We start from the raw sequence: 22,373 nt of genomic DNA, 5'->3' as shown, positions 1-22,373 counted from the left end.
TTTAGGGACACAAACGCTCTGAGCTGCTGAGGGCTCCCGGGGAAGCTGATAACTGGGAGTGGCTCTGAGCAGTGGTCAGGTTCAGGTATCCCACCTCCGCTGATCGAGACTGGGCCGCAGCGATCCAACAGTGACGGGGTGAGGTCCCGTCGGTCTCCTCCAGTGACGTCTGGAGTTCAGAAGGCGTCATCGCACTAGAGACACAAACATTTTATGATGTTCTATTTCGTCAAACAATGATCTAGATCTGAAACGTCATCAGACCTTCCTTGAGTTTGAACACTGAGGAAGATGTATTATATTCAGTTCCTAATAAAACAAATTAAGCATCTTTGTTAGATAAATATTTCATTTCAGAATAAATCAAATCTTTCAATATCAGTGACTATTTGATGAGAGCCTGAACGTCTTCCTGTTAGATGATAACATTTAGCCTAAGACATTTAGCTATCTATGTTTATATTTGTGAAATAAAGACTTATATATGACAGAATTAACTGTGCAAAAAGAGGTGCATGATATTTAAATTTTATTTTATCTCATTATGGTTAAACTTTAAAATATCAAGCCTCAATTAAAAAGAATTGTTAAGAGTTTGATAATGACACCGTAGAAATCATTACCTTTTTTTTTTTAATTATTTATATATATATATATATATCGGCCAATGTATTGCTTGGTCTAGAGTCATATCTTGAAAAACAATAATATATTAAAGTTAAAGACATTCATGTGTCAGAGAGAATGAAACAGAAGAACTTTGAAGACCCCCTGAGGACATCTGAGGCATTACAGTCTCACAGGTTTGCTTTCAGTCATATGTCCCTGAGTCAGAAGAAAGCTGATCTGAAGTAGCTACAACAACACGAAGAACAGCAGCTCCAGGGCACAGTCTACATACACAGATAAAGCAGGTGTTCCTGTTTCCATTACCTCAGCAAGGTGACGTGACTGCTGGCTCTGTACGGTTCGTTCCAGGGCAGTCAGCTGATTCGACATGCGGATCAGTTTCTCTCCCAGTTTCTTGTTTTCCACCTCCAGAAAATGCACCCTGACAATCAGAACAGACACCTCGTCTTCATCAGTGAACACACACATCACAAGAAGGACTTTTGCTATCTCCTGTGTGTGGACTCATTCAGCACCTGCACTCGGACGAAGCAGCAGCTAGTTTTGTGTCCTTCTTGTTGTGCTCCTCCTCGTTGAGCTGCTGGAACAACCTCGTCCTCTCAGCGAGTAGTTTCTCATTTTCTGCAGTTATCCTCACCACAAGCTCTTTCTCCTGGAAAAGAAAAACGTTTATAAAAAATACAATTACCCTCCTGCTGTTGTATGCCACCACCCACCCGGGCGGTGTCTTCCTGACATATTGCATCCAATCGGTGATCACTGTGACCTTTGACCTTTGACCACTGGACTCTACTCAATTCATCTTTGGTTCCAAGTGACACCAGGTCAAACTGGGAAGAGGTTCCCCCCTTTTTCTTCTTCCCTAATAACGTTGAATGTGACTTGTTTTCATGTGTGTAGGTTCTTTCCCCATCTTGTTTTCCATTCATTTTCTACAACAATCTTTGATATTCATTCTTCTTCTTCTTTGTTCAGTTTATTGGTGAGTGGCTCCAAACGTCAAGGCGCATTACCGCCATCTACTGTACCCCCTTCCTCATTGTATTTCTTCATGTCTTTAATTTAAACTCTAGAAAGAAAGAAAGAAAGAAAGAAAGAAAGAAAGAAAGAAAGAAAGAAAGAAAGACAGAAAGAAAGAAAGACAGAAAGAAAGAAAGACAGAAAGACAGCCAAAGCTGCAGGTTTACCTTGGTTAATGAAAGGGAACACAGGGACAGCTCGCGCTCGAGACCTTTTATCTTCTCGTCGCGCCACGTGGTTTCATCAGCAAACTTTTCTTTGGCCCGACAAAGTTTGACTTTGTGTTTTTCCTTCATTTCGTGGTATTTACTGTCAACAGATGGACAAACATACAACATGAGTCATGAGTCAATTCAAGGTGTGAAATGCTGATTTTCAAGCTATAACATTGTAATTAAACTCTACATAAGCGTTTCCCAAACTAAGGGTCAGAGTCCCCCGGGTGGGTCGTGAGACACAGAAGAACAGGTCGCAAGCTGATCTCCAAAAATAAAATGGAATTAAAATGTAAAATTTGTCACTTTGGCCAATGGGGTCCCTAAATAAATACAATAACAGAAGACCCAGTTTGATGATGTCATCAAGCAGCATTGGATCATGGGAGTTGTTGTTTCACCACTATTGCAGATGAAATTCTACTTGATGCAACTCGGGCGTAAATCATGTTCACAGATGAGGTAATGTAAAGAAGTTGCATTCACGTTAAACAGCAAACAGCAAGTAACTCTTCATAATCCATTTGTAGGGACCAATAAAAACAGTAGGGCGTAAAAGCGTCCGACTGGCTAACTGACTCGCAGTGTGTTTTTCATTTGTCTTTCCTTTGTTTGCCCCGGCTGTTAAAGCAGAGACGGACAAAGCCACAGGTGATGCAGTTAATAGATGACCGAAATGAAAAGTCCCGTTCCCAGGAACAAGGAGGTGGAGGAGTTTGAAGTGTTTGCAGGTGTCAATGGCCTATTACCTGCGCTCTTTGTCCAGACATTTGAGGGTTTCACAGATCTCCTTCTTCAGCATCTCACACTCATCTTGGCCCGACAATAGAGTCCTGACTGAATTATCACCAAACTCCTGCCATCCACAACACACAATATGATATCAGTATTCACAGTCTGTAGGTTAGGAAAATCTGTTATTTTGGATGGGTGCTAACTTTCTCTGTCCTTTTGCTCTGATAAAAAGAAGGCAGCACAGGGAAGTAGGTTAGTTCTGATATATTAGAAGCATATGTAAGATATAACCTTATTCAGTGTGTTCTCCTTGTTCAGCTGTTGCTCTTTACCCTCTTTGGTAAAAGAGTTTTCCTCTTTCCAGTTTTCACGATGTTTCCAATCGGCCTCTTTTTGATTCCAAAACCCCAGATGCTGCTTTAGATAATCTATCTGAAAGGGTAAGAAAGAGTTTGGATATAATGTTTAGATAATTCGAATTATTTGTTACTGGATTCAATAATCTGAAACTTCTTAAGAATCTTTTAAATAAGATTCACTCACCTGTGACTCCTCCAAAATACATCTCTTCTGAGCACTGAGGCTTTTTTGTAAATCTCTACAAACCTGGATGCTCTGATTCAGTTCAGTTTCCCTAGACTTAAAACATGAGAACAACAAACCGGGTTTAACTCACAATAACCTCATATCTTGAGCTAAATCAGCTGAAACTGATGTTTATATTTGACTCTACATCTTCATCTTCTAAAAAACTGCATTGGTATAAAAATAACAATTCCATGCATAAAGAGGGTTGACACACTGTTTGATATAAATACATAAAATGATTTGTTTTGTTGATGACAGATGTAATTTTCTCTTGTAATGATAAAAAAAAATGAATAAAAGGATTTACTTTAGCCAGCTCATTGGCCAGCTCAGCCTGAAGCTGCACAGTGTGGATCTGCTGCAGTCGTTCCTGCAGGTGGGACTGTACCTGCTCCACCTCCTCCTGCAAAGATACAACCTGGGACAAAGAAACAACACAAAACCACTGGTGTCATATGATCTGATGTGTCAGGTACTGCATCTGTGTCTCTGAACAGGGTACACAGCATCTTCCCACTGCTAAATGTGATGCGTAATCAGTAAAAGAAGTCGTAAACTGTATAGATTTTCATTCCACAAACCAACTTCATAATACTTGATAGAAAACTAACCATGGGATATTTTATTCGCGTTTTAAAACTCAAAAGTCAAACAGATTATTAAATGTATGTTTTATCTCACTATATCATCATCATCATCTTCATCATCTCTTACCATCTGCTGCAGAGAACTTTTTTCAGCATCCAGTGAGCGAACCCTGTTCCTCAAAACTCGGATCTCAAAATCCAGACGATCGTTCAGCTCTTTGGCCTTTCGCAGTTCCATCGTTTCTTTTTAAGTAAAATCAAATAATGTGATTTTTAGACTATAGCTAATACATATAAAAAAAGAATGTCACTGTTATCATGCAGAATTTATAAACATGTAAATATGAAAAACTGAATGCTTGTCCTTTAAGTTATACTGTATATTGCCTTTTAAAAGTCCCTTCCTAAATTGCATCCTAAGTGACGAGAGACCAAATTCATGGTCCTCGAGTAAGGAAACCTATATTGTTTGTTTGTGTGTGCTCGCCCTTTATACACTTGCGCTGTGGCTCTACCTCTCACCCAGTACACGATGGAATAATCTCCAGCTCCCAAACAGAACAATCTTAGACACAAACAAAGTACTCTGAGCGATGACAGTGAGATCGCTGTCATCGCAAACACAGACATTCTCTGACAAACAAAATTAATGAATGCGCATCAAACATGAAATCTCACCGCTCTTGAGTTTTTCCACCTCCTGCTGCGCTGCCTGCAGCTCCGGCTCTGAAAAACACAAACGATGGAATAAATTGCAGATGTTTGCAAAGTACTCTTGCACACAAGTTGCTACAGAGTTTGGAAACTTCAGCTTTTGTTCAGTCTCTCTGGATTCTGTATGATGCTAAAATAACTTCGGAAAGTTTGGAACATACAAATATCTATTGAAGCTGAAAGTTTGCGATGTTTCTCTTTTTCCACTCTGAGCACTTTCTGTGACACTCTCATCTTATCTTGATTACTGAAAGTTCCAGTTATTATGTATTCTTCTCTGCAAATCACAGTAGAAATAACTTAATGCTCATCTTGCACATGTAAATGAATGGACATATTGTATTTTTGTAGAATCTCTATATTGTATAGTATATTGGTATCGTATGTAGTATTTCTATTTTAGGAGGTTATGTTTTTAACTGTGCCTGTCTGTTTGTTTATTATGGTAGAAACTGTCCAAGGTACAAATATGAATTAATCTGTTTTCCTCGAAGATGCTGTTGTTCCACCAAAAGCCAAGATGAAGTTAAACCTGAATCATTCAGATTCAAAGCGACTCATCAACATGTATAAAAGCAAACACAAACATTTTCCTGAGCTCTGTGCTTATTCATGCATCTCGTGAACTGGACTCTGCTGCGAGTCCATCTGCATGTGCTGAATTAAACTCCCAGAGAGACAAGAGTTGACTTTGTTCCTCGGTTTCGCAGAAAAAGTTTAAACCGCACTCTCACCATAAGTCTTTTGGGTCAAGTGTGCCGACTCCAGCTCATCAGTCAGTCTTCGGATCTCATTGTGGGCCATGGCCAGCCGGCGGGAGCCCTCCTCCAGGTCCCGCTCCAGACGAAAGCACTGCTTCTCCACACTGCTCGACTGGCCGCTCGAATGTCTGGCCTCAGCCTACAGAGAGAGACACGACTCACCCAACAACCAAGATCACAGCAGATCTGAAGCCAGCCAGTAAGAACAAAGAGGAATCTTCAGAATTACATGCAAGAGACCTTGAGAAGTGCATTGGATGGAGATACACATGTGGCGTTGCATTTTTAATTTCTTCTGCCATGCAAAGCTCCCTAGTTTGTGCTGGTAGCAGATCTTAGTCACACTGGAACAAAAAGAGGGGAGCAGGTCAACATGCAAAAAAGGAATCCTCACAGTCACAGATGCAAGTTGGCAGTTTTTAAAATGTGTTAATAGGGTGCAGTCACATTACTGTAAATAAAAGTCTGTACTTGAATAAAACTGTGTTTGTAGTGCGAAGCTTTATGGAGTCCGAATAAGAGTCTCCTCCAGGGACTATGGCCGTGAGGTGGTGCCCCCTTGTGGGGAGACTGAGGGATAAGATTGGAATACAGAATCAAATAGTAAATCATTTAATCACAGATAAATAATGTAAGATATGTTTCACTGACAACCGGAGAAATCTCTAGAAGATAACACTTCATGAATCTGCCCGAATTACGATTCAAACATACAAAAAAATATCACAAAGAGGAATCATGATCTTCAAAAGACAAATAAAGAAAGAATAAGACTTTAAAAAAATCCCCATTTTCTCCTATGATGGAGAGTAAATGCATGTACATTCCTAACTGTGCTGAGGGCTCTGGGTGTTCAGGCTCAAGTTATCAAAGCTGCTATTCAATGAACTACAATGTGACATATGAGTCATTTTAGACAATCTTTATCTTTTAAAGTGTCAATGAAAAGCCTCAGAGTGGTGATGAGTACTCACCTGCATGCAATCTGTAAACCAGACAAACTATTTAATTTGAATTGTATATTGTAATGATGATCTTTCATATGATGAATGACAGTGGGGCATCATTATCCTATCATATGATCATAACTTATTTTTCAATGTATATAAGCTTCAGGTCCTGTCTATAGTCCAACAGGAAGCAGTCATACCTCGAAAAATGTTCATGACTTTTTAGTGACTTCATCAGGACATCACTTATTAGAGGATACACAATGATAGGGAAAAATCTATGACAACTATTATTTGCACACACACAGGGTTATTATGAAATGGATAAATGTTTCTCCTCTAACCTGTTGTACATTGCTGTTGGACACCTGTGTCTCTGTCCTCAGCGGGCTGCTGCTGCTGTCTCCAGCGCTCGTCAAGCTGTTGCTGTTGGTAGGATGCTCGCTGGTCTCTTGCAGCGAGGCCCTCTCCACTAGCAGGTACGCCACCTGCTCACTGGGGCTGCTGGGAATCAGCTCTGTGAGGCCCTGCTGCTGCAGCATTTTAGCCACCTCGCTTGTCTGGGCGTCTGTGTCAGTAAAGAAGGAAAGGAAGGACACTGGCTTTATTTCACTGCCGCTGTAAATGTGGAGGCTGATTTTATACAGCATTTTGATTTACACATCTCTGCTTAAATGACTTTAGATTACTGATGAAAAATTACGAACCAAATGTACATTTATTCTTGAATAGGGTCTGACTGATATGGAATATTGTTGGCCGATACCAATATACAGGAGTGAAATAATTCCAATACAGATTTATTGACATATTGATGATATAAAGGCTGCAATGTGGCAATGACTCCTTTCTTAACAAACCTTCATGACAAATAAATGTAATTAATGCTTACTATTCTCATAAACTTTATTATAAATAACTAAATAAAAAGGCAACGCTAATATAGCCAAATATTAAGAATTTGAACATTTTAAAGAAAATAACTTTTTTAAGTAAAATGTGAACATTTCTCTGCAGTTTTTTTCAGTAAAATAAAAACAGGTATCAACTTAAACATAAACGCAGATATCTATATAACGTTGAACATCATAAATCTGCTACTTTCTGATTGATCTGTTGGGCTCTAATCCAAAGAGAAATATCACATATCATTTGGAAATATATGTAGAAATATTGAGGCCAAAGACTCATTGACACCAATGCTCATGCTATGGTGATGGGATTCATGTTTACAACCTTGAAGGGATATTAGCTGCTGCAGCTGGTCCTTCAGCTGGTTGTTCTCGTCTTGTATCTGCTGAGCTAACACGTCTTTCTGCTCGGTGAAGATGCGGATCTGCTCCAAGGATTTCCGCACCTCAGAGACAATAAGCACAACAAAATCAGACGTGTCCAGACTTTGACATATTCTGTCTCCAGCTTACAAAGTTGGAGTTGCAGTGACTTACCTCGGCCGTCTCTGCCAAGTGTTGAGAGCGCTGCATGTCCTGCTCCCGGGTCGCACTGCTCAGACAGGCTCTGGTGCTCTGGAGGCCACGCCATAGAAAACACAGCTGAGCCTCTTTAGGGGAGTCGGGAGCCCATCCCTCCTCTGACAACCATGTGGTGATCTGCTCCAGCTCCTCCTGTGGACAACATGGGGGACTTGTAGACTTGATTCTAAACATTACATGGTAGGTGGCTGTGGCTCAGGAGGCAGAGAGGGTCGTCCATTAACCAGAGGGTTGTTGGTTCAACCCCGAAGTGTCCTACTGTACCCCAAACTGCCTGACGACTGTGCAGACAGTGTATAAATTATTATTGAAGTGCTGTACAAATGGGTGGATGTGACTTATACTTTACAGTATAAGTCGGCCCTGAAGTCCAAAATACAAGGGTATTCATTTCTAACAGAGAAGTACATACTATATTGACAAATTAGATACGTTTTTTCAAAGTAAAGTCCAACATGTGTGCAATCAAATCAGTCCATTTCTGGATATTTCAAAGTTCTATAAAAAAAAAATAAGCTCATAAAGCTCAGAGTGAGACTGATATGCCTGTGTTCAGGACCTATCTGACTACCTGCATACTGAATATAAAACATTTTTACTGTATAAATTTGGAGATTTTTCAAAGTAAAGTCCAACATATGTACAATCAAATCAGTTCATTTCTGGATATTTCAAAGATCTATTAAAAACATGATGCTCAATAAGTTCAGAGTGAGACTGATATGCCTGTTCAGGACATCTCAAACTATCAATGTACTGAATATAAAATATATTTACTGTATAGATTAAGACATTTTTCAAAGTAAAGTCCAACATGTGTACAATCAAATCAGTTATTTTCTGGATATTTCAAAGTTCTATAAAAACACTTTGCTCCATAAATTCAGACTACGGCTGATATGACCATAGTGTCGGTTGGCTTGACCGCAGTTCCTGCTGTGTGACTGTGTTTTCATCCCCAAAAATGGCAACAAAAAGAATCCTGATAAACTACAGACGGGACCGACACTCGTGTGGTCAAACTGTCTGCACTTTGTGAGGAGCTGTGTCTCTGTGGCGACGCCTGTAGCTGCTCCTGTTTAAAGACTCATTCCATTGTGTTTATGTGCTGTGTGAAGAGCCAACCGTGTGTAGTGTTGTAACAGGATGGAGAGAGGGAGAAAGTACGAGAAAGAAAGATAATTAAGTGGAAGGAAGGAAAGAGAAATACAATGAGAGAAAGAGAGAACGACAGAAACAGAAATGTCTCATCTGAAGCGGAGTTTAACGTTTTTTCTCACCTCTGCTGAATCCATTTGTTTGCGGTGTCGACAGAAACCCCTTTATCGTCGCTGTCGTGCAGATGAACGGATCCTCGCGTTCCGGAGCAGCAGCAGCGAGCAGACCGTTGTTTGACGATTATAACGGTCCGTTAAAAAAAAAAAAAAAAAAAAAAATACAACGCACTCACGCAACTGCAACTCTGCGAACTTCTGGGATTCTTCAACAGGTCTGAACTAAACAACTTCAAAGTAAACTAAACAGAGGTGTTGAGTGTAAACTGCGTGGGATTGATGCTGCAGCTTTGTTCGGGAGAATGTCTCTTTCAGAGGTCGGTTCCGTTGTTTCCTCCTTGGAAGACACACTGCGAAGTTGTCCGTGGGTCCCTGAAGGCGTCTTCTGGGACCTGTAGTTTGGAGTCGTCGGTAAACTTCAGTCAAACCGAGATGTTGTGTGATGGATTATCTAATTTGTCTCCATGACTTCAGTAGGTTATTTTTTACTTTTTACCTCTACTACGATACAACAGAGATCATTTATTTTACATTTTCAATCCTCTGCATGTTTTTACAGTTAAAGTTACTGCAAAAAAAATTGATTTTACTGATGTAGCTAAATTAGTTTGGCTCAATAATGGCCCAAATCCGGCTGGCCAGAAGAAATGACTCTGCTCAGGTAAAGTTGACAGACTTGGGCCAAACCTGAACGCAATGACACTCCCGAATCTGCCCAGTACAGTGGCCTGGGTCCGGCAGCCGAAAGTGAACCGGCAATGATCCTACCAGGCAACAATCATTCTCTCAAAAGTTGTAGACTTCACCTATACTGGTCAGACTCTGGTTGCCAAAACCAAATCAGCACTGCCAGCATCGGATCGGGCTGAAATCAGCTCCACAGAACTGGCCTGTACCTGCTGGCCCAACTCCAGAGGCCGTTTTTACCAGAAATGGCCCATATTCAAAACTTACAATAAAATCGGAAACATTGTTTTTTTAAATGTAGACCTCTCAAAATACATCAAATAGCTCATATTAGCACAACAAAAACAAAACACTGCTTACGTGTTAATGCAACATTCATAGTAACCCATAATGTAATTAATAATAGTGTTACACTGCGGTGTAGGAATCTGATTTGGCTGCAGCAGCTGGTAACTATGTTGTTTAATCATTGTACTGGTGAAAATCGAATTCAATAGCTTTCCTTGTGGGACATCATTTATTATATAATTAGTACTCTAACAGTTTTTGACTTGTCTCGACTTGAGTTTAGACATAATTTGATTACATTTTGTGTTGTGTCTTGGGTGGTCTGAGAGTTCCTGCACGCTTACGGTCAGACGTGGGCAGTAATTGGCCCTGATTTCCTGCCCTTCAGTCCCCTCACTTAGGAATGAGTGTGGTGGTCTCTATGCTGAGCTACGAGCTGAATACACAGAATGAGGACATGGTAGAAAAGTACGGATTTTACCTAATAAAATCCAACCAATGCCAACCCACACATCAACAGATGTTGAGTTGTGATGTTTCTACTGTTTGATTCTGTTAGCCCCTTCTAAACACTTTGAATAAGGGATATACCTCATCTTACTGTGTTCAGTACTTTAATGCAGATCTCATGTCTGCTGTGTAGCTTCACAGAAAATGCTCTGTGATGAAGCAGGTCCACAGGAATGTTATTTTTGGTGCTGAGTCGCTCCGGACCACAGATTCGAGGGGGAGGGCAGGGAAAGTTTAGAGGAAATGGGTGTTGAGAACTCCTCCTATATCTGCCTCCAAATTCCTCCACTGTACCCGCGTCTCCATAGTTCTCGAGCTGAGGCGTCTGAGAGGGAAGAAAGGGAACGAAGGGAGGACAGCAGCAGCAAAAGAACAAATAATCAAAGGCCACCACTGACGTGAAGAGAAGCTGAAGGGTAAGAACTTCATCAAAACATCTTGCTTGTATTGAATTAAACTGAATGCATGAGCCTGGGTTTGCTGTCACTGACACATCTTAGTGCATGCGTGATGAAGCTCTTGCTCAATGAGCTGCAGGTCACACCCAAATGCGATCGCATGCTAAGAGGACTCTTGTTTGAGCGTCTGAGATGCTCTTCCACCTTGAAACTCTGTCAGTTTACTGGGGCGTTGCTCCTGCTCTGTCTGTGTCAGGTACCTCCAGCGATTACGTAGGCCAGATGTAGAAGTATGTAAGTACGAGTATGTAATCAAACGCATGCTTCCCTCAACTGTCCACAATCTAACAGCAACAGTGACTTCCCTCTATGGGCAGAGCTGGATGGGAAAGACAAACATGTGCACGGCGAAAGAGTTACAGCTTCCAAGAAAGTTAAACGTCTAAATCTAGCACTTGTAGTATTTCGATTGGATTAAATTATTTGTGAAACCAAAGCTTGAGTCTTTCTTTCAGGCCACAGAAATGAAAATTCAATATACACATTTAATATACTAATTTGTGCGTTAAACCCTTTCTAATGTTGATAAAGTCCGTTTTAAACAAAACTATATTCATGTTTAAAGGGTAATTCCTGATGTACTTTATTCTGGCTTGGCAACATCTGTCTTTGCTAATCTCAACAACGATTAAGAAGAAGTCAAACAGGAACAACTTCTTCTTTTTTTGTGCTGACGTCCTCAAAAATATTTGTGATTAAAAACATAGACAGGATATCATGAGTAATACTGGATAGTTCATTTATCTGAACACTTCTCCCCAAGGACAGATCTACAGGTTTGTTTCGTATTTTCAGATTTTAATATATAAATGGAGGTTTGGAATAGGCCCAATGTGTTTTCTGCCTCTCCTTCAATGTCTATTATTATTTAAAATGGTTCTATCTATTTATTCTAATCATTGCTAAATAAAAAATGTTGTATGTGTTATCTATAATCTCACACTCTTTGATAGACAGATAGACAAATAGATTACCGATCCCCGGAGGGAAATGAAATTGTCATAGCAGCCATATTCAAATACAATAAAATACAAGGTAAAGAAATACACAAAATAGAAAAGGAAATGCTAAAAGTGCAGTAGAGATCCAAATACACACTTAAAACACGACAGAATGATAAATTAAATAAATAAATTGCAAAGGAAGTTGTGGAAAACTAAATAAGTGCCTAGGTATGTCTTATTGACCTCTAAGTGTAATGATTAATGTATTATAGATTGAAAGTCAACTGTAGAAAAAGACCCATGTAAAACCATGTGCAGAAACAATTTTAGACTACATGGCTGTTTGCAGAGGTGGTGGTGAACTGATGATGGGATCTCTCACCCAGTCGGGCTTGTGGCTCGATAAATGAGCAGAGATTGTCAGTGTAGGTGTGGAGCAGCATGATGAAAGAGGTCAGAGTTTCCCCGAGAAGGCAGACACAGAGTCCACTGTCTCATCGCCACGAGGAAACTGCTGGCTGTTTTATATGACAATGCCAGGAAGTTAACGCAAATGGTTGATGACATTACCGTATGATTCTATATGAATCCAGCCGATTAAGCCAGAAAGGACTCTACAGGTGGAATTGTCTTGTTTTATAATCTATAATCACATCGTCTGTACACAGGATAAGAGTCTTCCCACATCTACCAGCAGCCATGGTCTTCCTCCTAGCATCCCTGATTTCGCTACATCTGGTCACCTTGGCGATGCTCCTCATCGCCACCCTGGAGAAGGTGAGATATAAACTGGGCTGGTAACTTGTATTGTCCCCACTTTGCCAGTAGATGTCACTATTAATCCAGGTATGATCTTAATGCTCAATAGTGCTTTTCTACTTAAAGAGCTTCATACAGCACAAGTTGACAGTGTCACTGCAGTCTTCAGGAGCAATTTGGGGTTCAGTCTCATTCCCAAGGACTCTGTGGAGCCGGGGATCAAACCATACAACCTTTGGGTTAATGGATGATTCTCTCTACCTCCTGAGACACAACCAGAGACAAAGAGGGAAATTAATAAAAAATGCTGCATAACAAAATACTAGTTTTGTGCATGAAGTCACAGGAATACTCTCTTTTTGATATCTGGTCCAGCTTAGAAATGTCTTTCTTTCTTTCTTCCTCTCGTCCTCCATGTAGTCCTGGTGGATATGGGATGACTCAGAAATCAAAGACCTCTGGTATAACTGCTTCCATGACAACTCCACCGAGACCTGGCTGTGTGCTGCCACTAACGAAAGCGGTAAATGATCCCGCTGACCTACATTTGTTTGAGCATGTTTCTTTATACGATGATGATCTGTATGAATGAGTGTGAACCTGTTCCCTCAGACTGGCTGCAGTCGGTCCAGGCCCTCATGGTTCTCTCTGTGGTCTTCTCCTCTATCTCCTTCCTGGTTTTTCTGGGCCAGCTCATCACCATGTCTACAGGAGGACTCTTCTACTTCACAGGCTTCTGTCAGAGCTTCGCAGGTGTTTTCCTTATTCCTTCATCCAAGCCTGTAAATTAAAATGTGACAGCATTTAACATTTTGCATTCATCTGAGAATTATTTTGACATGTATGCTTATGTTTTGTGCATAAGATATGGCTCATTCCTCTTTAGAGATCTCTGTAGTGCGAACATTTTTCAAAATACATCAGTGAGCCAGCCATTAAACAAACAATCTGTTGTACTGAATTACAGTAGATTGTACAGGTCTATCTTTTGAAAAGAGTGTTTTTTTCAGTAAAAATGTATAAACACATTGATATGAGATCCTGTGAACTAAAACTTGTTCATATCTCTTGCAGGTCTCACAGACTTTGCCGCCTGCCTCATCTTCACCTTCCACAGAAAGGAGATCCTAAATGACACCAGAGACCTGAGCAAAGGATACTTTGGCTACTGCTTCATCCTGGCGTGGCTGTGCGTCCCTCTGCTCCTGGTCAGCGGGGTCATGTACATCCACCTGCGCAAGAAGCAGTGAGAAGGGAAGAAAGCACCTCATAGGAGTCCCCCCTCTTCAGTCACCACCCAGTTGAGAGTAAAGCATGAAAATAAGACGACTGAGAATGAAATACCTCTTTAAGGTGGTGTTTTCTTTCTGACTCAAGATCCACCCAAAACGTGCTGCACGGTATGCAGGACATTATGTCATCACAAGAGCATCTCGTTGTCCTTCAAGAACAACTCAAGGAAATTTACTAGAACTCAGTTGTGTTGTAAGACACAAAATCTCTTGAAGGATTCTGACAGAGATCTATTATGAACCTAGAGTGGCTCTCTCCTTACGAAACCCGTTTAAATTCACAAGATCCTGATTTGTGTGTTATTTTACACACTCACAGAAGCATCAGTGTCCCAAACATGTCAGATATTTTTTTCACCCAGATCTCTGAATTATACTCTGACAAATCAACGAAAATTTGGTAAAATGCCCACTATTTATATTTAAGAAACTGAAAAGAAAACCAGGATATGCACAAACAATGATCAGGTTCTTCCCTGGGACATATCCAACCCCTACACAAAATTTCATGAAAATCGGTTTAGTAGTGTTTTTGCACAATCCTGCTAACTCTCCAACAAACACACAACCTCCTAGTCGGAGGTAATAAATTAATAATTTTTGTGAAAATATTGTGCCCGAATTACTTTTGTAAATATCTGTGTTTACTTATTAAAACAAAACATTGGTTCTTGTCACTATTATTTGTGTGAACACTTCATCTTTACCAAAGAAAGTTACTGTGCTTAAAGGGCTAAATCTGTGTAGGGCCTTGCTTTGTTTGGGATTGAGTGCTGTATTTGCGAGACAGTGCAGGTGCAATCATTCGTCACGACGCTGTGGTTGCAAAACGGGTGCGCCTTCTTTATCAGTTTCTGTCATTGTTTGGTGGAATTCCCTGTTTACTTTTTGAAAGCATGCCCCAGACTACTTTAAAAGAGAGAGAATGGAGCGTGAGCGGGGGGGGGGGGGGGGGGGGGGGGGGCAAGGTTCACAAAGGAATTCCCACAAAAACGAAAAGTGTGAGGTAAATGCTGTTTTGTTTTGCACAAAAGGGTTCATTCCAATATAATATAGGTTTATATGAAGACAGAGAATCAGAGAGATGGAATTTATTGAAAGGGCAGTAGCTGTGGCGGTCAGGGCAGGTGCGGTAGGATAGTGATCATGTGTGTGAGCAGCGCACCGACCTGTCAGCTGCACAGATTCTCTGGAATCTGACAACAATGTCCGTAACAAGGAGTGGAAGCGTTGAGAGGAGTGAGATGACATTCAGGGGAGGAGACACATGAAGAGCCACTGTGTCTCACAGCTCATGAGAAATAGTTGAGCCTGACAGTTGATCTGAGAGGTGAGTTTCACAACCTGTTGCCTTCAATTTTTTTTTTTTAATCAAGCTGATCATTTCAACTTGTGGATGTTTCTCTTCTGTCAACATGAGCCGGGGGAAAAGGCTCAGGACTGAACTTGTGAACCTTGAACAGGATTTCATCAGTAAGGAGCAACGTGATTCCAACAAGCCAGAAACATCCAGACATCTGGGTCCTGGGTAACTCTTACCAACCAGGAAAAATGGAATTTTTTTTGCCAGAAGGATGAATGAAGAAATAATTTTTGGATTTGAGGATGACATGAGTGGGCCTTGTATTGTCTCATCATCACACGACTGCAGTCACTAGTGGAAACTTTGAGAGGAGCAACTTTTCCTGTTGGAAACACACCACACTACAGTCATGTCAAACTCTAAGGAGCAGAGCCTCAATGAGAACGTAGTGTTCCTGGAAGTCACAGAGTCTTCTCCAGAGTTCCTCTACAGTGAGAGGGAGCGTCAGGTGGTGGAGAGGATCCTGAGCGCAGGACCGGAGAGCTTCTACAGTTCCAACGGCACAGAGCGCTCCGGCTGTTTCCTGTCGCCCGAGGAGGTCAGACAGATAGGCAGCTGGGCTCAAGACTATCACTGCAACCAGGTGCAGTGGGAAGAGGATGGAGGGGATGGCAGCTCACAGGAGGACTTCTGCTCCACCTACTTCCCTTGCAAGTCAGACACACCGGCCCCCGACCTTGACCTGGGCTGGCCTGAGAAGGGGCCCTGGCTGACGAAGGGGAGCATCACAGTCCACACCAGCCCACCCTCTGAGGGAGAACCCCCCATCAGAGAGATAATACGACAGCACTTGCAAAGGGCCACCCGAGTATGTAAATACAGATGTATTTTTGTCAATGAAAATGTTTTAAGGATGGATGTGAAGTCCTAAGTGAATCTGACAGATAGAAACTTGAATACAGAAACATTTTTATATTCTGAAATGTTATAGTTTGACAAGAAATATTCACTAAAAGATTTAATGCTTTTGTTCTTCCTTGTCATGTTAAGATTTTAGGATAAACTAATGCACGGCTTCGGTTTAAATGTTATACATGAAGCATCCTACAATTATGCAATGTTAAAATACACTGTTAATAATTCCTTCCATCACAATTATACATTACATTACTTGTCATTTAGCTGACGCTGTACTGTGAGAATTACTTACGTAGTATCGTATCCTTTTTTCCACTATGATGTTCACCTGTAAACAAGAAACAAATTCAGTTTTTGTACCATTTTGAGTAAACAAGCAAATTACAGGCTGAGTGACATTTGGTGTGCTGTGCAGGTAATTGCCATTGTGACAGACAGCTTAACAGATGGTGCAATAATTGGTGATTTACACAACGCTGCCTCCCGGGCCGTCCCTGTCTACATCATCCTGAACCAGAGATCCATTCAGGAGGATTTCACGCTCAGCAGGCTGCATCATCCGGTGAGTTACCCCCCCCCCCCCCCCCCCCCCTCCCCCCAAACACACACACCAAGCAGCCATCATTGTTTGTGTATGTATACATGGCAATGAATGAACCAGAGATAATATTTAGCGGAAAACCAAGGACAACCAGTCTTACAGATAAAAAATGGGTCTGCTCTCCACATGCCTGAAAGTGAGCATAGATCAGTATCATAAAAAACCTGACACACTGCATACGTGTCTAATAATCTAAAGTGCGTCTAGGAATGTGTCATGTGCTTTCAACAGGAAGTGGTTGAACTGGTTGCACAGCATTCAGTGGTTTCATTAAGGTGTGAAAACTAAGCCTGATGTTACGAACAAATTAAATCTCTACTATTTGGCCAAGATATCCATGGTTCCCTGAGAATAAACTTGAATGTATCTCACACTCAATTACACATGTGGTTTTTCAGTTTAACCATCAATAAGTACACACTAAATTTTAAAAGCTAAACTATAGCTAATTTGCTTTGTCTTTTATGTCCAATTTCTTGGATATAAAGGACAAAGCAGTAGTTCTACACTATTATGATAATGTATGGTATAAAGGGTTGATGTGTGTCCAAGTCAAAACTGCTCCAATGTGTGGCCCAGCTCTTGAGAAACTGGCGAGATAAGATAAAATCTGATGCTGTTGTTGATGTTTTGGAGGAAGGTTGAACTATATGTACATATATATATATATATATATATATATATATGTACATATAGTTTTAAAAGCTCCAAATCATCATATACATATATATATATATAAATCATCATATATATATATATGGACTGTATTTATGAATATGTTGATGCTACTGTGCTTTCCACATATATTTTACTACCTTGACACATGTATGGTTTTCTCAAGCCTGTTGTCTTGTTTAGGGTGACATTCCCCCTTGAGGGGTAAATCAAATATCTTGTACCATATCTTATCGTATTGTATCATATTGTGACATATCGTATCATGATGTATTGTATCGTATCATAACGTTATGTATCGTAACGTAAAGATTCATAAGGTAGCGTTGTATCGTATTGTTAAATTCTAACACTGGCCCCAAGCACACCTTAAACAGTGGCTACAAACTGTTGCCATCAATCCGGAGCTTTGAAATGTGTTTTTCTGATCTCAGCTTGTGTGATTAATTCATTATCATCATCCTCTCTTTCATCATCTAGCATCATCAACAGCTCCAAATTTCAATTTTTTTAATAAATTGGTTCATGACCATATGCCTGAGAGAAAATAGACCTTCCTGTCAGCTTTAATTTGTGCTTGGAAACAACTCATCATAACTAAATAGGCTGTTAACTCACCGAGATAAGATGATGATTATGGCCGAATGTTGGCATTATCACAAGGCCCGTGTTAGCTTGCTTCCTTTAGCGTAGGGCTCAAACCCAATTGAACAAGCCTGTTTAACTATAAATATTGTGTATGAAACAAAAGATTACACATGATGGAGTTGATGATTTGAATTCCATCCTCAAGTTTCAATGTAATTCAGTATTCAGTTTCATCTTGAACTTGTGATTTTTCAGAACATCCGAGTCCGTGTTCTTGGAGGGAAAGCCTTCTGTTCAAGGACGGGACGGACAGTGGTTGGTGAGATGAAAGAAAAATTTCTTCTGGTGGATTTGGAGACAGTGATTCATGGCAGCTACAGGTAAACAAGCATGATTTCAATTTTGATTTCCTTTAAAATAAGTTATAAACACGTCTTTGTCCTCTGCAGCCTCACGTGGACCGATGCTCACCTGCACCGGCAGCTGATCACCGTCCTGCACGGCCCAGTCGTGGACTCGTTTGACCTGGAGTTCAGGATCCTTTTTGCTGCTTCGCTTACCGTCGCAAACACATCGATAGTCGCAGGATCCCACGTACCTGTGACTCAAAATCTAAAAGACTTTTCAGATCTACGCTTCCAAAAAAAGCTCTCATTTGACCGTGAGATTATCAACCCTCCATCTCCACCTGCTGATTCTCTCTTGGACTGGGAAGCCATGGGCGTTGTCCAGAGAGAGAGCTGTCTTCCTGCGAGTCCTGTGGATCAACATGAGGAAATCGTGTTCAAGGAAATATCACTGAGGAATAACAGGTTGTTAAATAAAAATGCACCCTTTATGGATGATTTTACCAACAGTGGAAACCGTTTTTTCGATAAAAAAAGGTAAGAAAACCCTTTTAAATTAATCTATTTAAGACTAAGAGTCCTTTTTTTTAAGAGTACGATTTACCTTTAATTGAACATTTATTTCAACATAATTCCTGTTTTTTATAATTATGTTCTATACATTGTTTGTAGGGCCTTACTGAGCTCTTCTTGTATTTGACAGGGTAAACATTAACCCCTCTCCAGTGATAAACCATGTGTCAGAAAAATCAACAATACCGAAGTGAGCCTTGTTTCAGTATAAATATACAGACAAAGTATTAATTTTCTTTTTCTGATGATGTTTCATTTCTTTCCTTTTGATCTTTATGATTTTCATAGCAATATAAAGCCGTCACCAACCGATCTAACCCCAGAGAGAATGAAGAGGTACCAAGCAAAAGATAAAGAAAACACATTGAATCATTGTGGAAATGTCACATTTAAATGAAAATATGTTGTTTTCTTCCAAAGGGTGGAACGCATTTTAGAAAAAACTATTTCCAGGCAACACTCCACAGAGAACAGAACCAATTTAGATGACAGAATGATAACAAGAGTTGGTGATAAAACAACAGAACCTACGCACAACAGGATCATACCTTCATCTTATAAGAGAAGAGAGACATCGAGGGGGGCTCTCTGTGTGGAGGAAGAGAGCAGTAAGGATGAAACTGGCTCAAAGGTGGAGAACAAACCATCTTCTAGAGTAAGTCACCAGCCTTCGCAGTCAAAACATTTGTTTTATCTCTGATGTTCGAAGCCCCAGTAGAAACTGAGCAGCATTTCTCTTCTCACAGAAACCCTTAATCCTGAGGGTGCCACAGTCTGAGGGCTCCAGCGCTCTAAGCGACATCATAAAGAGGATTCAGCCTCAGCAAAGCACTTCATGGCTGCTCAAGAAAGGATCCAACACCGCTGTGTCGGAATTGAGCCAATCCATGAAGGACCTGAGCGTTCACAGAAAGGACACAGGTCAAGACGGGAAAGGAGTCCCAGTGCCAAGGTTTAAGGCCAGTGTAAGTGTGCAGACTTATGTGAGCTATGGTGAAATAATACTTTGCCAATCGTAGAATTGAATGGGGTTCTCACAAAATTGTCGTTGTTGACCAGGGCTTCTGGTTATTGCCTGATTTGCCCAACCTGTTGCAGCGCAGCCGAATTCACTGATAACCAAATGCTGAGACTCCCTGACAAATAAGCATGAAAACGTTTTAAAAGCTGTGCTGCTCTCTAGGAATGATCAGATTACTTCTGTATTTTGGTGGAAATTTGATATTTTAACAATTCTTTATCATGTTAACAGGAAATGTAATCTGCTTTTAGCAAATTAGATATACATAGATCAATTTCAGGAAGATGCAGGTTAACGCCTTTATGACCTTAGTTCTCTGCAATGCGACCAAAGAGGGAATTATTCTTTTTAAAATGTTACTAATCTGCAATTTTAGAGGCCACATATTTCAAAACAAAAGTAAAGAAACGTTGGACTGTTCTAAGGGTGGATTTCATTTGAAGTTTATATCTTTTTGCAACAACGTGCACAAAGTAATTAATTGTTTTTGGTCGTCTAAAAAGTGCCTAAAAAAGTGTAACTTTTTGCAAACAAGTTTGCATCGTTACACTTAACGTATTATTGGTGTCAGGGAGGGCAAAATGGTAAGCGTGAACCCAAAAGCAGGACACTGGAGCAGTGTTGGGAATAGCAAAGTTCTTGTTTATTGACAGATCAGGGGTCAGAAGCCAGGCAATCGGGAGTCCAGGGTACAGCAGGTACGTCACAATGGAGATCATGCAGAACACTTAGTCAGGAGATAACGCTGGAATGCTAGAGGAAAACACACTAGACGATCTAGCAGAGAACAGAAGAAATGGGCAGGTAGATATACTCAGTGATTAGTGATTCGATGGAAAATAAGAGTGTCTGTGGGTAGGTAATGGGATTTGTGGAACGAGGAAATGCAGAGCAGGGGGGAGTGGCTGAATCCTGATATGACTTGAGATTAGTATATACAAAAAATAAGATAAGACAAATAAGATTGTTGTGAGCAAGCTGAAGTTGTGACAATTGGTCTCTGTTTCTTTGGCAGTGCCTCGAGTCCGATTTCATGACGCCTGCTTTCACTCTGATGAAGAAGAGGAACGATGACTTGAAATCTGCATTGTACAGAACTCCAACAAACCTTCTGCCGAGAGAGAGGCCTCGCAGCTTTGGCTATGGTCTGAATATGGACTGGAGGAGGTCACTGGCAGAGAGGGAATTAGGGGATCAAGAATGAGAACAGAAATAGAAGAGCAACAACAACTTCTGTACCTGACGACAGGCGGCGGCCAGTGGATGGTTTTGACCATTTGCAGTGTTAATTACCCCAAATAGGCCATAATGTTATTATGCAGGATGTGTTACAGTTTTAAATGTTGATGTGACGTCCCACTGAATTTGATTATGACAAGCTTCACTGTATGCAGTGCTGTACTGTAGTTTACTTCATGTTTAAATAAATAAAACGGCTCACAATGAATATCTGCTTTAAGTTCAGGTGCAGATTTGCCACCGAGAAGAAATTACACTTTTTGATAACATTTTAGGTAGGAATTAATTAAACCTTCTTCAAATTGGAATTGATGTGGATTTCTGTAGGATTCTTGAAAGGCATGGGAGAAGGTCTGACTTTTGACTTTTCTTCAAGTGGTCGACCCAACACTTTTGTGGGTATTGTATGAATAAGAACTGCAATATAGAACACACACGCACACACACACACACACACACACACACACACACACACACACACACACACACACACACACACACACACACACGCGTTTTTAATCCATTTTTGGGCTGCAGGTTGCGTCTAATGTCGCCTTCGCCGCGGAACCATCCACTTCCCCCTATGCTGTGAAATCGTCTGATTTTTTATACCAAATTAAATTTGAAATGTTGATTAAATTAAATTTAGCCTACTGCGCACTTCTTGCGCAGAAGTTCTAATGCGCAGGTCTTGCGCGCACACTTTTTTTGTAGTTTTTTTATTTTACATTTAATTTTTTGCTGTTTTTATATTTAATTAATTTAAATTTACATAGTGTAAGATATTTGGCAATTAATAGGAGAAATCCTGCCAATTTTAAGAGTTCAGTATATTGCCAGCTTGAAGATGGTAAAGACTGAGGTTCTAACCCAGGTACTTCTTGTTGGAGAACTGACACTTGGTACCGACTAGGCCACACCGCCTGATGACTGCAGAGAGGGACTGAGCACAATAAGAAGATGGACAAATTATCGTGCGTGTGGGTCTGTGTCATTTTATGCTGCTTTTTGATAAACACTATTTTCTACTTTACTACATATATTTGACAGCCTTACTTAAAAGTTACTTTATGTTTTTGGCTTTAAGATACTGGATGATTCAACATACTTTAAAAACCTGTTGTTAGAGAATAACCCAGTACTTTTCAACCTTGTCTTACAAGAATCACAGTCTGCTGTGATGTCCTGAGGCTGCCCCCTGCT

The 22,373-nt window shown here is 40.5% G+C and overlaps 3 protein-coding genes across 4 annotated transcripts; 2 read left to right on the top strand and 1 right to left on the bottom strand.

Moving 5' to 3' along the window:
- Nucleotides 1-56: 56 nt before the first annotated feature.
- On the bottom strand, nucleotides 57-9,122 carry si:dkey-264d12.5 (coiled-coil domain-containing protein 30). Its single transcript, XM_062404422.1, has 16 exons — nucleotides 8,974-9,122; nucleotides 7,649-7,825; nucleotides 7,437-7,557; nucleotides 6,545-6,768; nucleotides 5,722-5,820; nucleotides 5,224-5,389; nucleotides 4,454-4,501; nucleotides 3,903-4,018; nucleotides 3,496-3,606; nucleotides 3,144-3,239; nucleotides 2,892-3,032; nucleotides 2,615-2,721; nucleotides 1,818-1,959; nucleotides 1,146-1,282; nucleotides 934-1,051; nucleotides 57-194 (listed from the first exon to the last, which is right to left on the bottom strand). The coding sequence occupies exons 1-16, from the start codon at nucleotides 8,986-8,988 to the stop codon at nucleotides 177-179; spliced, it is 1,836 nt and encodes a 611-aa protein (XP_062260406.1). The 5' UTR covers nucleotides 8,989-9,122; the 3' UTR covers nucleotides 57-176.
- Nucleotides 9,123-9,293: 171 nt separating this feature from the next.
- emp3a (epithelial membrane protein 3a (MAM blood group)) lies at nucleotides 9,294-14,572 on the top strand. 2 transcript variants are annotated; one of them, XM_062404455.1, is made up of 6 exons: nucleotides 9,294-9,440; nucleotides 10,761-10,868; nucleotides 12,523-12,631; nucleotides 13,034-13,136; nucleotides 13,226-13,366; nucleotides 13,688-14,572. In XM_062404455.1, exons 3-6 carry the CDS (start codon nucleotides 12,554-12,556, stop codon nucleotides 13,861-13,863), a joined length of 498 nt encoding a protein of 165 aa, XP_062260439.1. In that variant the 5' UTR covers nucleotides 9,294-9,440; nucleotides 10,761-10,868; nucleotides 12,523-12,553; the 3' UTR covers nucleotides 13,864-14,572. The 2 variants fall into 2 exon arrangements, with proteins under 2 accessions (XP_062260439.1, XP_062260430.1); XM_062404446.1 differs by lacking the exon at nucleotides 9,294-9,440 and having other exon boundaries at nucleotides 10,737-10,868.
- Nucleotides 14,573-15,254: 682 nt separating this feature from the next.
- fam83e (family with sequence similarity 83 member E) lies at nucleotides 15,255-21,478 on the top strand. Its single transcript, XM_062404411.1, has 9 exons — nucleotides 15,255-16,076; nucleotides 16,542-16,688; nucleotides 18,246-18,370; nucleotides 18,440-18,874; nucleotides 19,041-19,100; nucleotides 19,199-19,246; nucleotides 19,331-19,565; nucleotides 19,657-19,875; nucleotides 20,947-21,478. Exons 1-9 carry the CDS (start codon nucleotides 15,618-15,620, stop codon nucleotides 21,133-21,135), a joined length of 1,917 nt encoding a protein of 638 aa, XP_062260395.1. The 5' UTR covers nucleotides 15,255-15,617; the 3' UTR covers nucleotides 21,136-21,478.
- Nucleotides 21,479-22,373: the final 895 nt, after the last annotated feature.

This window comes from Platichthys flesus, chromosome 2, assembly GCF_949316205.1.
Source record: "Platichthys flesus chromosome 2, fPlaFle2.1, whole genome shotgun sequence".
NCBI lineage: Eukaryota > Metazoa > Chordata > Actinopteri > Pleuronectiformes > Pleuronectidae > Platichthys > Platichthys flesus.
The sequence above is the reverse complement of the archived record's forward strand: the minus strand, read 5'-3'. Positions and strand labels throughout refer to the sequence as shown.

Excerpts from the sequence above, each read along its gene's own strand:
- si:dkey-264d12.5 (XM_062404422.1), bottom strand. Across the intron at positions 4,019-4,453 it reads GGTGGAAAAACTCAAGAGCG|AAACGATGGAACTGCGAAAG; the intron begins GTGAGATTTCAT and ends TTACTTAAAAAG. Across the intron at positions 1,960-2,614 it reads TGTCTGGACAAAGAGCGCAG|TAAATACCACGAAATGAAGG; the intron begins GTAATAGGCCAT and ends ATCTGTTGACAG.
- emp3a (XM_062404455.1), top strand. The coding sequence starts at position 12,554 with ATGGTCTTCCTCCTAGCATCCCTGATTTCGCTACATCTGGTCACCTTG. Across the intron at positions 12,632-13,033 it reads TCATCGCCACCCTGGAGAAG|TCCTGGTGGATATGGGATGA; the intron begins GTGAGATATAAA and ends TCCTCCATGTAG. Across the intron at positions 13,137-13,225 it reads TGCTGCCACTAACGAAAGCG|ACTGGCTGCAGTCGGTCCAG; the intron begins GTAAATGATCCC and ends CTGTTCCCTCAG.
- fam83e (XM_062404411.1), top strand. The coding sequence starts at position 15,618 with ATGTCAAACTCTAAGGAGCAGAGCCTCAATGAGAACGTAGTGTTCCTG. Across the intron at positions 18,875-19,040 it reads CGTTTTTTCGATAAAAAAAG|GGTAAACATTAACCCCTCTC; the intron begins GTAAGAAAACCC and ends TGTATTTGACAG. Across the intron at positions 19,566-19,656 it reads AGAACAAACCATCTTCTAGA|AAACCCTTAATCCTGAGGGT; the intron begins GTAAGTCACCAG and ends CTCTTCTCACAG.